The 15,178-nt window shown below is 42.3% G+C and overlaps 1 protein-coding gene across 1 annotated transcript in view; it reads right to left on the reverse strand.

Moving 5' to 3' along the window:
• CCDC38 (coiled-coil domain containing 38) overlaps positions 1-15,178 on the reverse strand; it is a 37,150-nt gene that overhangs the window by 19,199 nt on the left and 2,773 nt on the right. The window contains exons 2-7 of the mRNA XM_045187145.3: positions 12,238-12,291; positions 9,453-9,553; positions 8,878-9,043; positions 4,517-4,581; positions 2,332-2,495; positions 2,140-2,220 (exon numbers count right to left, since the gene is read on the reverse strand). Of these exons, the coding sequence (XP_045043080.2) occupies positions 2,140-2,220; positions 2,332-2,495; positions 4,517-4,581; positions 8,878-9,043; positions 9,453-9,553; positions 12,238-12,277 (617 nt within the window). The 5' untranslated portion in view covers positions 12,278-12,291. The remainder of the gene's footprint in view (positions 1-2,139; positions 2,221-2,331; positions 2,496-4,516; positions 4,582-8,877; positions 9,044-9,452; positions 9,554-12,237; positions 12,292-15,178) is intronic.

Below are 15,178 nucleotides of genomic sequence, written 5' to 3' on the forward strand. Positions count from 1 at the left end.
GGAAATGTTGTATTGAGTGCGAGACACAGGGAGAAATTAGAAGGTACTTGGTACTTGTATGAGAAGAAAGGAAACAACATTCAATAGCACCCACTATGTACTGGGAAATATGCAGGACATGCTGTAGATGTAATTTCATCTTCAGTACAGCGTTTTAAAATATGCATTATTGCCCTGCCTGGTGTGGCTCAGTGGGCTGAGTGCCAGCCTGCAAACCGAAAGGTTGCTAGTTCAGTTCCCAGTCAACATATTCCTGGGTTAGACCAGATCCTCAGTTGACCTGCAAGAGGCAACAAATCAACATTTCTCGCCCTATCTTTCCCCCTCCCTTCCCCTCTCTTTATAAATAAAAAAATAAAATCTTTAAAAATGTATATTAAAAAATTAAAAATAAAAATAGGCATCATCATTCCTATCTTTAAAGAAGAAATGGATGACTTGCTAAGCCACCTGACAAATGGTGGAGCCAGCACAGCACTGAGGCCTGGACCAAAAGCCTTTCCCCAGCCTCACCCGGCTTTCCCATAATCATGTTTCAAAGTGGACCCAAAAGGATTGTTTGCAATAGCAGCGAAGGCCCTCACGAAAGCAAGCTCCACCCTCTTGCTTCAGAGCCTTCTTTAAACACTCTTCAGTACGCTTATCAATATTACTCCTATATCAGTATCTTCAGCATCAGTACTGCTTTTGGTCAGAGCCTTCCTGAAGCCCTGGTGTGTGAGTGATATTTGAGAATCAAATCTGGATGTTTTAAATGACTGAAGAACCTCAGAGATCACCAGTCGCAAGCGTTGGGAGCACCTCATTGTACCACCACTTTCTTTTTCAGATGGAAAGCCTCCAAGGCGCGCTACTAAGAGCAGGGTTAAAACGGCTAGAATTGTGCGGCTCCCAAGCAAAGGCTTCAGAACCAGCCCCCTTTCCCTTTGTGCCCGGATTTCCAGCCCTCCCTGCAGTGGAGGACCAGGGGGGCCCTAACTAGAAAGGAGGGAAATGGGGAGCAGGCGCCTGCCTGCCTTGCTCTGTTACCAGCTGGTTTTTCATTACCTTCTTCACCTTGCTGAGAATGTGCGGCACAAAAACGATCGGCAAGTTCTCTTCGGAAAGGCCGTCTGGAGTGTTTGTCTGGGTGGCCATTGTGCGTGAATGCAGCACTTCATTCAAACTCAGAGGCTGCTACTCTAGTGCTATGAATGGATAGGATCGTCTCATCACACTGGGGCATGAAGGAGGGAAGGGAACTCTCCATCTCAGAGTGCCTTCAACTGGGCTCCTAACATGGAAGAGGCTGCTGGAGCCAGAATGTGTGTGAAACATACATTTTGTTCATAACAGTTGGTTTCAAAGAAACTGCCCTCCAGGTCATTTGCTGCATTTTAGACAACTTCTTGTCCTCCTCCCCAGAAAGGTCAAGGTTGTAAGTCTTAAGTCTAGGACTTGGTTTTAGAGCAAAACTAAACATCAAGTCCTCAAAAAGAAAAAAAAAACAACATTTAGCATGCTTTGAAACCAAGACTAGAATCTCCTGGGTCGTAAAATTTCTGTCCAAGGATGGTGACAAAAGGAAGCTTCTTTAGATATTTACAATGAGATCAAGTGAGACACATTTGACCGTAGAAGAAAAACATCCAGGTTTGGGGCCGGTAGGGGGGAAGTGGCAGATCGTACAAACATTTTATCTCAAACTCCTGCTCCTTTATTTTTATCACTATAGATCCATTTTTAATATCTAAATATAAGGGCAAATATAAAAAATACTGCCAATTATAATTGCAAGATAATTTTAAAAGGAATCCCCACTGCAGAGATGTTAAAATGTGGGAAGAAATGTGCCGTAGAATGAAAGAAAAAGGACACTTAGAAGATAATTCGTTTTCTCCTAACATTGGTTTTCTTCTTTTCAACTAAATTTCTTGGTTTCTATATTGACAAGTCAGAGAAACTCTGCAGCCAGAGAGCACTGTGCCGTCTGACGCCTGGTCACAGACGGTCCTTGGTCAGCAGAGTGCTCATTATAAAAATGTGGTCCTACTTATGAGCTCGTCAGTGGGTGAGGATTATTCCCACTGAGGTCGTGGGGCACAGGGAATTAGTGGGGCGCGGACACTCGACGAGGCTAGGACGGTGTCCCGGCCTCACCTTTTCACGGCCTGCACGTCCAGGAGCGCTTTCTTCAGCTCAGCCGTCATGTGGAGTTTGTTCACCGTCTCCTGGGCCGCACTGAAAAGTAACAGATTTGTTAGTTTGTGCTGCCCTGTGTTGTGTTCTGAGGAACTAAAGAAAAGGAAGCGGGAGGTAGAAAGCGACTCGGCTAGAGGGAAAAGAACGAACACTTTAAGGGCTTCTACAGATCGCTGGTCGTTTTCTCGCAGGAACTCTTCAAAGGCTATCGCATCGTCCTGGAGCTTGGTCTCTGCGTTTAGGATGTGCCGCTCCTCCATTTCCATGAGCTTCTCAAACTTTGTGATTGTGTTCCTTTTGGTTGACAGAGAGTACTAGGAATATTGAAAACAGAAGGGCATCAAGGACGTTATTCCACACATCTAGCCCATCTCAACAGTCTCATACTAAAGGGGGAAATAGCCTGCATTGTAAGTGGTCATTTGTATCAGAAAAAAATGGTACGCCCAAATCTTGGGGCTCTGTATGGCCTTTATTTCATGGAGGAATTTTATTTGGGAGATAATTAGAGGGGAGACTAATTCCTCTCTCACTTTTATATTGTTCCAAAATGGCTGGGCCCCACAAATCAAAAACAGCTACATATTGCTCCAAGAGTAGGCCCACCTGTATTACCCTCAGTGTCCCTCCAGTGCTTTCTGTGCATTGGAAAGCTGGGCTGGGGGCAGCCTCGCAGGTCCCTGCCATGGGAAGCACCGAGGGAGAGGCAGGCTCCAGAGCTGCCAGGCCAGTGATGCCTCCCTCCAGGCCAGCCCAGGGAGGTGGCACTCAGCCTCAAGGAGCCCCAAATCCAACTTTGACATCAGCTTCTATTTTTTTAGTACAGAATACAAGAATCCACTAGGGTTTTTAATGCCATGCGTGGAAAATAGACTATAAATAAACAAAGCCACATACATTATAATACACATTAACTAAAACTGTAAATGAGATAATTTTAAACACAGCCAATAATTAGATGCTCTAAGTTTATAACAAAAACCTTATTTCATTTATCACTTTATTCTCCAAGAATTTGTCGAGTGACTACTGAGTGCCAGGACTGTTTTAAGTGGTGTTACTAGAGCAGTGAACAAAATAAGCAAAATCGCTTTTATGGGGTATGCATGCTAGTAGAGGGGGAGTCTAATAAAGGGGAGTGAGGAGTCCAGTGGGTAAGGGCAAGGGTTGCCATTACGTAGACAAGGAAAGCCTCCCTGGTGTGGTGAAAATGAAACAGAGACTGGCTAGAAGGAAGTGGGGAGCGAATCTGAGGAAGGAACATTCCTCCCAGAAGGGAGAGCCTATGTGCACAGGCTCTAGGGCAATGACACGGGCGATGTGTCCCAGGAACAGCAGGGAGGCCAGTGAGTCTGGAGCAGGTGGAGCAAAGCGGAGAGTGGTAGGAATGTCAGGCTGGGGGTGGGGGGAGAGAAAGCGCTGAGCACCAAGCAAGTCACTAATGAATGATCTTCAGCAGAAGAGGGGCACAGGTGGGAATAGACTCCTGGTGCTGTGTGGAGAATTCATGCAAGAGATACTGGTGACGTGCACTTCGAGTGGCAGCAGTGGCAGTTGTGAAAAGTGGTGTGATTATGGATATCTTTGGACAAAACATTTGAAAGTGTATTTGGATATGGGTTGTAAGGAGGTGGAGTATAACTCCAGTATTTTTGGCCTAAACTACTGGGGAAATGGAATTGCTGTTTACTGAGATAGGGAGCACTACTTGAGATGCAGGTTTTCAGGGGTCAGGAAGAGTGCATCAGGGGCCAAGTCTTAGAAATGGGACACCTGAGATGCCTGTTGAGCATCTAAGTGGAGATGTGAAGAACTACAGTTGCATTTGTGAGTCTGGAGTTCAAGGAAGAGGGTCAGGCTACAGAAGTAAACCTGGAAGTTGTTAATATGGAAGCAGGATTGAAAGCCAAGGCCTGGAGGCGTAGTGGACCACAGGTGAGGAGCGAGCCCTGGGGCGTTCCAACATCTAGAGAGCAAGGAGAAAAGGAACAGGAAGGGAAAACTGTAAAGGAGTGAGCAGCCAGCGATGTGGAAGAACCAAGAGAGAGTGGGTCCCGGAAACCAGCTGAAGAAAAGTTTCCAGAAAGAGGAAGTGACCCAATGAAACAGCTGCTTCTGAAAGACCAGTGAAAGGAAGCCTGTGAAGTGACCATTCTAATTTGGCAAAAGCGGTTTTGGTGGAATGATGAGGGCCAAAGCCTGGTTTGGAAGAAGAGGACAGGAAAGGCAATAGATCTGGGCACGTAATGGAAAACAAAGTGTCAAGGTGAAAATGTGGCCATGCTATGCAAGAAGTCTTATGTTTGGCTAATGGGAGAAAAATCATTTTTACTACCTCGAGCAGAAACCTGTTTCTCTGGTCACTGATAAATTCATGGACAGTCCTTTTTGCATCTGCACCTTTAAAGAAAATTGAAATTGACTTAGGTTTAGTTCATTATCCCTCCAAGATGCATAAAATAAAAGCTATGTAATTACATGATTGCATTCAGTATGTATCTGGACTTAAAAACTAATTTAATTAGAGTAACTACCATTTATTTGTGTCCATAATATTCCAGGAATTTTATTGGAATAGACACTCCAAAACACCATTTTATTTAATACTAACTAACCCCAATGAGGTACTTGTTACTATCACCATCCTGTACATGAAGTCTTGAGGCTCAGAGATGTCAAGATGCTTGTCCAAGATTGCACAGCTAACAGGTAGAAGGAGGGGCATAGGACCCTGAAGCCTATGCTAAATATGACTCAGCTGTTTTAAATCTTAACCTTTTGGCCATTCTGGACATAAAACTGGAATTTTAGGTAAAGTGTGTTTGGAGATTACAAACCAATTTATGGCAGGAAAGGAAAAGATGACAATCAGCTTACTATTTAGCAACAGAAAATACCAAAGTTTCCTGGCAAGGTTTCTTTGTTCTGGAAAAATTACACAGTATGTAGGCTATATTTCAATAATGTTTGCCTTGTGAAAGACCAGCAGAATGCGTGATTTCAAATAAAATCTTTTACTGAAAATGTACTTAGAAGAAGAGAGAAAATAGTATCTCCCAAATAACCAGTGAGCCTGGGCTGCAGGAGGAAGCCCACAGTCTCCCTGGGATTGTGCTCTGCCTCCACCTCTTACTAGCTGTGGGATCGTGAGTAAATGACTTTCCCTCTTCAAGCCTCAGTAGAATAGGATGCTAATTATGGTAGATTATATTATGGTTCAAAAATATTTGCCGCCCCTCTCTGTGAGATCATCTCCTTTCCCCCACCCCTGCCCCTACTCCATTAATGCCAGGCTTGCCCATTAACTGGATGTGGCCCATGGGATGGGAGTGGGCATGACCTATGTCACTCCCAAGAAGACATGTCTCCCTGTTGCCCTAACTACAGCAACATCCAGGCAGGGGCTGCTCCTTCAGTACAGGCCTCCATGAAAAGCAGCAAAGCCGGAGAGTGAGTGAGACATAAAGCTCGGTTGTAAGCCACTGAGGTTCGGGACGGGTTTATTACCACAGTGTAACTTACTGAGTGGGTGTGTTACCATTACTGTCTACCATATGGTGGCGTGTGAAAAGGAAGTGAGGCAACATATTGTGGAACACGTAGTAATTTCTTAATGATTGTTAGCTGTCATTAATTCAAAAATACAACTGGAATAATCACTTAATTTTTCAATAATGACGATGATCACAATCATTGATGAATAGTTCTGTGAGGGCGGATGACAAAGAAGCAGCTTAGGAGTCACACAGGCACTGGTTCAAATTCTGCACCCACTTATGACCTTGAGTAAGAAACTCAAGTCTACTGAGCCATTTTCCTCAGATAAAGAGAGGAGGAAGCAAAATCAACTAACAGCATGTTGTTGAGGATTAAATAAAATAACATACATGAAAGTAAAAAACACCTAATTAGCACAGTTTATTTTTAAATGCTTTAAAAAGGCTTTTTATAGAAATCATCAATATTCATAAAAGCAGTCACCTAATGAACCACCATGTACGTCACCAACTTCAAAGTCGTCAACATTTTACCAGTCTTGCTTCACTGGTTGCCACCCTCCATCTTTCTCCTCATTGTAATATTTTAAAGCAAATCCAAGACATTATTTCATTCATAAATACTTCAGTATTTAACTCTAATATATAAAAAAAAAATTAAACATAACCATAATACCACTACCACCCCAAACAAAATTAACAATTTCTCAGTATTGTAGACCAAGTCTGGGTTTAAATTTTTCCAGCTGTCTCAAAAAGAAAAAAACTATTTACAATTAAAAAACAATTAAATTTAAATAAAGATCAATTTGGCTGGTATGTCTCCTAAAATCTATTTTTTAAAATCTACAACAGCCACCTCCCTCTCTCCACACACTACCCTTTCTTCCCTGCCTTTTCTTTAATTGAGAAACCAGGTCGATGTTCCTGTAGAATTTCACACATAATAGATCTGGCAGATTGCATTCTCATGGAATTATTTTCTTAAATTTTTAATTGATTTTAGAGAGAGGGGAAGGGAGGGAGAGCGGGGGAGAAAAACATCAACTGGAACCTGTCACCTCTGCATGTGCCCTGAGCGGGAATCGCACCCCGGCCTTCTGGTTTATGGGACAGCACTCCAACCAGCTGAGCCATGCGGGCCGGGGTGGTTGTGTTTAACATGGTTCTCAAACTCCCATGTTTAGATTCAGGTTCAATTTATTTAAACATTTTTAATAGAAAAAAATTAAAGGCCTTACCATGGCTTTCATTTGATCAATTATGATGGGTCAGATGAATTGAAAGTAAATTTCAATATCCAAAAATAATCCTATTTTATAGGGTTATTATAAATATTATAGCTATGCTCACCATTCCAGGGTGCTTTAACATGCTACTGTCTGGCTGAGTGGATGTGATTTTTCAGCTCTAAATAGATAGGCTATAGTGTGATTCTAGCTCTCAAGAAGCTCTGGCAGCTGCTTTGACCCAGAGACCATGTGTGTAAAGCCCCGCGCAAAGCACTAGCGTTCTTGGGTGCCCGAGACCCTCACCACTCCTGGAGATGTGACCCAGAGGTGTTGCCCTTTAAGTCAAGCTGCCAGGTGCGGGAAGGTGGAAGTGCACTTCTGTCACATTCCTAGCAGATCGGTCTATGGCAGTGGCCCGTGTAATTTTTTTTGATGGTGATGTAGTACTTTGCCACTGCTGCCTACACAAAAATAAAATAACCTAGGCTCCCAAAGTAGGGGTCACTTGCTCATTGGACTATCATGTAGGTTTGTCTGTAATCCGAATTCAGGCAGGAAGTGCAAGGTTCGGGAATGAGGGTTTTGCCCAAATCAGTTCTCAGTTGGAAAGCGTCAGAGGGGGAGTTTGTTATTTTAAATGAAAATGTTCAAATATCTGTGTAATCAGTGGAAACTGACAACCTGATTGCCTTTGCGGACCGAGCCCAGGTTACCTTGGATAATACTGGACAATTTTACTGTTTCCTTTTCAAGAGTCTGCCCGACATCATTTACCCCTCTGTTAACCACCAACGATGTCAAACGGGGTCATTTGCAATGTCGTGCCTCCTCGTTATCTCAGAGCTGTTCGAGTGGCACGGATTTTAGAAGTTGGCTCCTTTGTGCAGAACCCTTTCTAAAACATGCCATGTGTGATTTAAAATCCACTTGATGACTCAGGGTTCACCATGCGACACAGGTGAACTGTAGACATGGCACAGAAGACTGGACTAGACCTGCCCTATCAGGGGTCCAGTCACCGACATCGCTGTGTCGTCCATCATCTGCCGCTTTTTCCCACAAGAGCACAGGAGATGTACCGCCAAGACCATCTAAACGAGTCGACAAGGCCTCCCATTTCTACAGTCATTATTGAGTCAAAAGTCCCTTCCTAAGTGGTTTTCTGTGAAAAAAAAAATGTTTTCAATATTTGAGAAAGCGCCTGGACTTTGGGAGCCGGAGAAATGGTTTTTTAAGTTACCACAGCAAATCCTGGACACTCGGTCTTCCTTCCTCCCTCCCTCCCTTCCATTTTAATTTTTAATTTAGAAATTTGAATAAGACTCATTTTGGAGAATGATTTAATCAGTCCATCACCCTGGTATTAATCACTTTAACCTTGCTAGCTTCAAACTGCTTTCTCTCTGATTTGTAGGCACTTCTTGACCTGATAAGTAAGAAACGGCCATGATGTTTTGATTCCCAGGCCTCGCTCTGTCACAGAGCAGTAATTAATAGTTTGTAGTATTTTAGCATGTTGCCTCCATAGGTCACCAAAACAGGTTATGTTTTTGCAACCACAGGCAAACTATTTAATTCTATTAGCTTCCTGATTCTTGGGATATGAGTTATATGGCCCAGACAAGCAAGACTTCCCTTTAGAAAGACTTCTTTTAAATTCCGTTCTAGATTCAGTTCTAGATATAGAACTGAATTTAAATGGCCAGAGCCATTAACTTTGATGCTGTGGCGTTTAGGCAGTGACTGCCTTCCTCAGAGCCACACAAATGAGGGACAGTCTGTTTCTTGGTAAAGTATGTTTTCTTATTCAAAATATATTTTCTCCCGACTCTCAACCCCCACTTACAAAGACCCCCCAACCATATTATGAGACAGCACACTTTGTGTTTCTCATCTCCAGAATAGCCACCAATATCAATAGTAAGTATTCAAACAATGTTTTTAAACAAACAGCCATTTAGACTCACCTTCTGATAATCTGAGAATAAGAGCAGGGTCCAGCATGAATTTCTCAAACGAGCCAGTAGCGGTGTCAGTGAGGAATGCTAACTGGCTCAGGTGTGAACGACTCTTCATTCGTGATGAAAAGGTAGACTTTTGGTGGACTTTCTTGCTGTGGTTCAAGAATTTTTCCTGCCCAAGTGGGAAAGTTTAAAAGAATTTCTAATATACCAAAAATAACATTATCGTAAAACAAGATGTCATGTAATGTAAGATTCACTATTATCTTATGCACTTCCCATTGTGTATTCTACCCCATCTGTATAAGCTGGGTCTCAATTTCAGGAACGAGAAAATGTGAAAAGATGTGGCTATTAAAGTCAATGAAGTAAGGGTATATGTGTACTTGTCATAGTGGATTGTAGTGTGTGTCTGTCTTCCTCCAGTAGGGGGCGATCATTAGGTCCCTACCATGGGCTAGGTGCTCTTCTGGTGTGTGTGTGTGTACATACCATGCCCCAGCACGGTGTGTCGTAAAAGTGACTGATAAGAGGGTAAGTTTCTAACATTGATTGGGATTGGGATTTTCATAAAACCATACCTTTTTCCTTTCGGCCATTTCACTGTCTTTGAAAAGAAAGAGATCTTTGAAAAAGACCTTATATGGCCCCTCCTTTTTGATGGACTCATCCTTTAGTTTATCTGTTAAGAAAAAGAAAAGGAAAACTTCTGTCATCCCTTCTCTAGTGACCAGATGGCGAGGCTCCCACAGCCAGGGGAGAGTGAGGGGGGTCAGTGGGTCTCTGAGGAGGAGGGTGCGGTCAGCCTTGCCTCCCCAGCAAGATGTGGGGCCTGCATCCAGGCGCGGGGGCCACAGCTCATCTGTCTGTTTCCCATGGCACTGAGCACAGTGCTCGGTGATTCATAGGGAATGGGTCTGTATGTGTTTGTGTGTGTATCTAGATAAAGGGGCCTCTTACAGGTTAGTGGGATCATATTTTGAGATATTAACATGGTGATTCTTCCCACCCCTACAAACATACCCACCATGACCCTTACACCACCATTTCCACCACAATAGACCCATACAATGCCCTTGCAAAGACCCTCAGTCTAGAGAGTCTTAAAAGAAGTTGAAGATAATAACAAGTATGGGAGAGGATGTGGAGGAATTGAACCCGCATACACTGCTGGTGGGAATGCAAAATGGTGCAGCCACTTTGGGAAACAGTCTGGCAGTTCCTCAAAAAGTTGAACAAAGAGCTGCTGTGTGATCGAACCATTCCATGCTTGGGTGTGTACCCAACAGGAATGAACACATTTGTCCACACAAAACTTGTGCATGAGTGTTTACCACACTAACTTACCTTAATTCCTCACAGTTTTTGACAAAGAAACCTAAGTCCTTTAATGAAATAGATTGTTCAATGCATACTATTTTACTGTTCTGGTCTTGCTTTTGTTTAGTTAGTCATATATTTAGGACCGTTATTTTTACAACAGCATTTATGTATTTATTTCATCAAAAAAGAACAGCTATCCAGTGGCCCATTCCTTGGATGTATCATACTTTATATAACCAGTCCCACACCGAGGGACATTATGGTTGAGCCCAGTCTTCTCCTATTATAAACGAGGCTGGAGTGACTATTCTTATACACCTCTTTAATCACCAGTGCGCACCTATCTGCAGAATAAATCGTCAGCATGGTCCTTTTTAGGCAAAATGGTTTCTGGTGCTTGCCGTGACCAAGGCCATCTTAAGAAGCAAGTTGCTCTGAGCGATCAACAGTTTGCCCATATCACCTGAAAGGAGTGTCTCATGTAGGTACGTAGGCCCGTTAGGTTGTTTAATGCTTTGGAACGCACAGCTCTTATCTAGCGCACTTCACTCAGCTACACACCACCTGCGTGCCTGCAGACTACATATATCAAGCCCTCGTCCCTTTTGGGTGTGGAAATCCACCTTCTTGCTGATGCCCAAGACTCTCTTCTGTCCGTGAGTTCCCTTAATAAATTTGGTTTGATTTCAGAGTTGTCCGCCTGTTTTTTATCCCTTGACCTGTCCTCCTTGGGAGATCAATTCCAATATACCGGTACTTTGGGAAATTCTCTCAACACCCTATTTAAATGCTTTTCAGGTAATTTGGTGGTCCCTCGGTACCCGTTTTCCTTTCTTCTATGGCAACGATTTTCAACCGGTGTGCCACAATAATATTTAAAACATGCAACACCTGAGTGTTTAATCAGGGGTACTGACCTCTTTTCCTATAGATTGTAAAAAAAAAGAAAAGATAACAGCCAATACAACAATAGCCACCTGGTGTCAATGAGTCAAAATTATGCTTTTTTGTTAGATCAGCAAAAAATGTTTTTGACTATGCCACAGAATTTTAGAAATTAGCTTATGCAAGCCATGATGTAAAAGGTTGACTAGCTGTTCTATAAGAATAGGGACCTTAATTCTAGCTTGGCACCTACCCAAAGTAGAGACTATATTTTTCGACCTCCCTTGGAGCTGGATACAGCCCTATGACTGAGTCCTGGGCAAAGGGGATGTCAGGAGAAGTGGTGAGTGCAACTTTTAGGAAATGTCCTAAAAGGAAGGGGCATGCGCCTCCCCTCCCCTTTTCCCCTTCTTGCTGGCAGGAATATGGATGGGTGTGATCACTAGCACAGAGGCAGCCGCCTAGGATCAAGAATATAGGCCAGCGAAACTGAGAAGCAGCCCAGGCCCCTGACGTGAGCCTCCGTATGGATGGACCCTGGAGTACTTAGGTGCAGACTTGGTTATCTAAGAGAGAAATAAACTTCTATCACATTTAAGCCCCTGTTGTTTTTATACATTCTATCAGCTGCAGCTAAATGTTTTAATTCTAAATACAGAGAGGACCAAATTCCTTTCAAAGAGAATTCCTATACAGTGCCTATTACCCATAACAAGTTCTTGGTGTTCTCCAATTTTTAAATCTTTATCAAATTTATGTTTTAAAAAGTTATTACTACATACTGATCAATACTAATTCCTTGAATACTTGTAAAGAAGTGGGAGGATAAAAAGAGAGGGTGGTAAAGGAAAGGAGAGGATAGATTTTCATAAAATGTACTTATTCATGTCATTTATTATAACAAATAATTGAGTTAATCATTTTATGTCATGAAAGACTGGTAATCTCGCTAAATACAACAGTGTTTAAAGATTTTTCTTTTGAGAATTAAAAACTAGAAAAGAACTGTCTCAGCAAGTAGTTTATACGTTCTTTACGTAGAGAGACCATGTCTGACGTTCACTGGGTAGTACCCTCCTTTTCTTACCTGCCCAGCCCCTTTGGAGACTAACTGTACTAGGCAGAAAGCAAGAACTCAGGGGCTGGTTTCTTCCTTACCTCCAGAAGCCAGTGGTTTTGACAAAAAATGTGATGACATTTTGTCTCCTGGTCCTGTCCAAAGAAAATAAAACACATTTAAAAACTCTATAAACCTTGCATAAAGTCGCTAAATTCAACTGCCAGTAACTCCCAAATAGGCTTTATTGCTTTTAAAAGTAGTGCAGGGACTGCCGACCAAGATGGCAGCATAGGTGAGCATGGCTCGCCTCCTCGCACAACCACATCAAAATTACAACTGAACTACAGAACGACCACCATTCAGAACTGTCAGAAATAGAGCTGAGTGGAAGGCCTACAACTACAGAACTGAAGAAATCACTTCGAGACTGGTAGGAGGCGCAATGGTGCACACAAAATGTGGATTGCCATGTGGCCCCTAAAAACTATGCTGTAGCAGTATTTACTTCTATTTTATCTGTAAGTAAATGTATATGTAGCAAAAGGATGGGAATACTGTGGGTAAAAACACATGCCACTTATTTGGAGGTGTTTGAAATGTTTACCACACATTAATAATGATCATCTCTGAATTGGAACAATCTCTCCTTTCATTTTTATCAGTTTAGGATGTGGGTTAGTTGAGTGAGGCACTCACCTTAGCTGCAAAATTTAAGGAAATGCCCAGAAAAACTCAGTTAGTGACATAAATAACATGCTAATGCAAGTGTTAAGAAATCAAAATTCTATAAAGGACACATGGGCAAAACCAAGGGGGAGGGTGAAGGTGGGGGAGGGAGGTGGGTTCAGCTGGGGTGGGGTGGAGGGATGGGGAGAAAAGGCATACAACTGTAATTGAATAACAATAAAAATTTTTAAAAAACCAAAATGCAGCAAATAATTAAAGAAAAAATATCACACATTTAAGTGTAGATGGGATCTGATCGCACGTAGAGGACCCTGAGAATGAGCGTCTCCCTCGCCACACCCTGTCTCAGCCCACAGATCTGGTCTCAACATTTTGATATTTTGTTCATTATGGATTTCTGCATTAAACCTTATTTTTTTAAAATAGTGAATTAAAATGTTTGATTACAGAGTTTTTGCTCCCCCTTAAATGTTGTGTGCAAGGCGAGTGCCTCACTTGCCTCACCCTAACCCTTGTCTAGAATTTGTGTGCTTTTTTGTATCACTCAAATTTCCCATTGAGCTTGTGTACTTTTTACAATGAATATAATAACAATGGTGTTTTCATTTGGGGGGAAGAAAGGATATTCAGGAGTTTATATCAAAAGGTGTACCCACAATAAGAAAAATGGCACAAAACATCCTATCTCAGGCTTCTGATTTAATTTGTGCCTCAGCATCCTCAAAGAGCCACACTTAAGAGCCAAGCGTCCCAGAGGCACTGTAGCAGGTGATTAAGAGCACAGACTTTGGGCAAACCTGTTGGTTTGTCATTTACAGATGCGTGAGCAAGTTCATTTAACATTAAAGAGTATTTCTGGAGTACCTCCTATGTGCCCAGCACTGTTCCAGGTGCTGGCGACAGGGCTATTAAAAAATAAGACACATATGCAAAAAGGACAAAAACCGTTGTCTGCATGGAACCTACATTTTAATTGCTTAGTGTCTCTGAGTCTCAGATTCCTATGGCATAAAATGGGAATATAGTTCCACTTCTAAGGCTTTCATGAGGATTCAATGAGTCCATGTGTATAAACGACAAGGCAAGGTGCCCTGCGTACAGAAAGAACTCAGTAAGCGGGAGTAATTAAGTGTTAATATTTAGTAATTAATATGCGATTTTCCAGTAATTATAAAAACAAAGATGAAAAAGAAATTGCATTAAAACTTATAAAAGAGAAAAGTTAATAAAAATCTACAGCACTGATATTATGCTTCTTTAGATTACTGAGGAATTTTTTCATAGGTATTAGGTTTATTCCGACAGGTGGGAAAGAAAGACTGGTGAAAAATTTATGATAATGTGTTGGGTTGATAATATAAAGACTTGTCGATTTTCTTAAATTTCCGCTTTGCACTTATCCCCACTCCTAAGGTTCTGCTCACCTCTTTCCTCTCACACTGTTGTTCCTTCAGTGCTTCTCTCTGATGTGCCCTCCTCTCCATCCCCACTCCCACTCCACTTATCCTAAAAAGTCTGGCTGCAGTAAACACCTATTCATGGGTTCTGGCACTTTTTTCTTACAGGAAAGTGGAAGTTCCCCTTTCTCTAAGCCAACTGTGAATAGCAGATATCTGTTCCTATTCTATCTCTCCAGTAACTCATAGAACACGTAATAGAATGAATAGTCTCTAGAAGTTGTTACACTTCTGTACTTCCATATGTATTAACCCCCCACTGATTAATGAACTGGTTGGTGAAGAACATACGAGAGCAGAAGAGAACCAGTTACGCCTAGGAAGGGACCATAAAGTTCTCTAAACTAAACAAATATGACGCACCAACCAGAAAAAAAAAAAGTCAAAGCTGGTGAATGTCTTTGTTGAGCGAAATAAAAATAGTATAATGACTAACCAGTAGCTCAGTACCAGAAAAGAGGGAAAGTGTTGTTGAATTGCATAGCAAATGCCTAAAAATCTACATCTAAAATACATATTCAAATCCAGCATCCGACAGCAGAAGATAAAGAGCTCAGAAAAATCAGGGATTTAAAAGGGTGCTGTGTGGTTGCAAGCCATTGTTTTTAGACGTGGCCTAGGCTAATGACTAAGAACTGGACTCTCATTATGCTCGTAACCCTCACACTTCAATTCCTTATTTTTCAAAAGGGAGGGTGAGAATGGCGCCCACCTGCTGGGACTGTTAGGTGAGTTAACAGACGTCCCGCCCTTCGGGCAGCATCAGGTGTATAGTAAGTGCCTTGTAAATGCAACCCAAGGAGAAAGCATTCTAAGGAGGGCGGGGACCTCGTGTGTTTGAGAAACAGCAAGGACACTGGTACGCACAGGGGTGAAGGGGAGTGACGGGTGAGTC

This window comes from Desmodus rotundus, chromosome 3, assembly GCF_022682495.2.
Source record: "Desmodus rotundus isolate HL8 chromosome 3, HLdesRot8A.1, whole genome shotgun sequence".
NCBI classification, from domain to species: domain Eukaryota; kingdom Metazoa; phylum Chordata; class Mammalia; order Chiroptera; family Phyllostomidae; genus Desmodus; species Desmodus rotundus.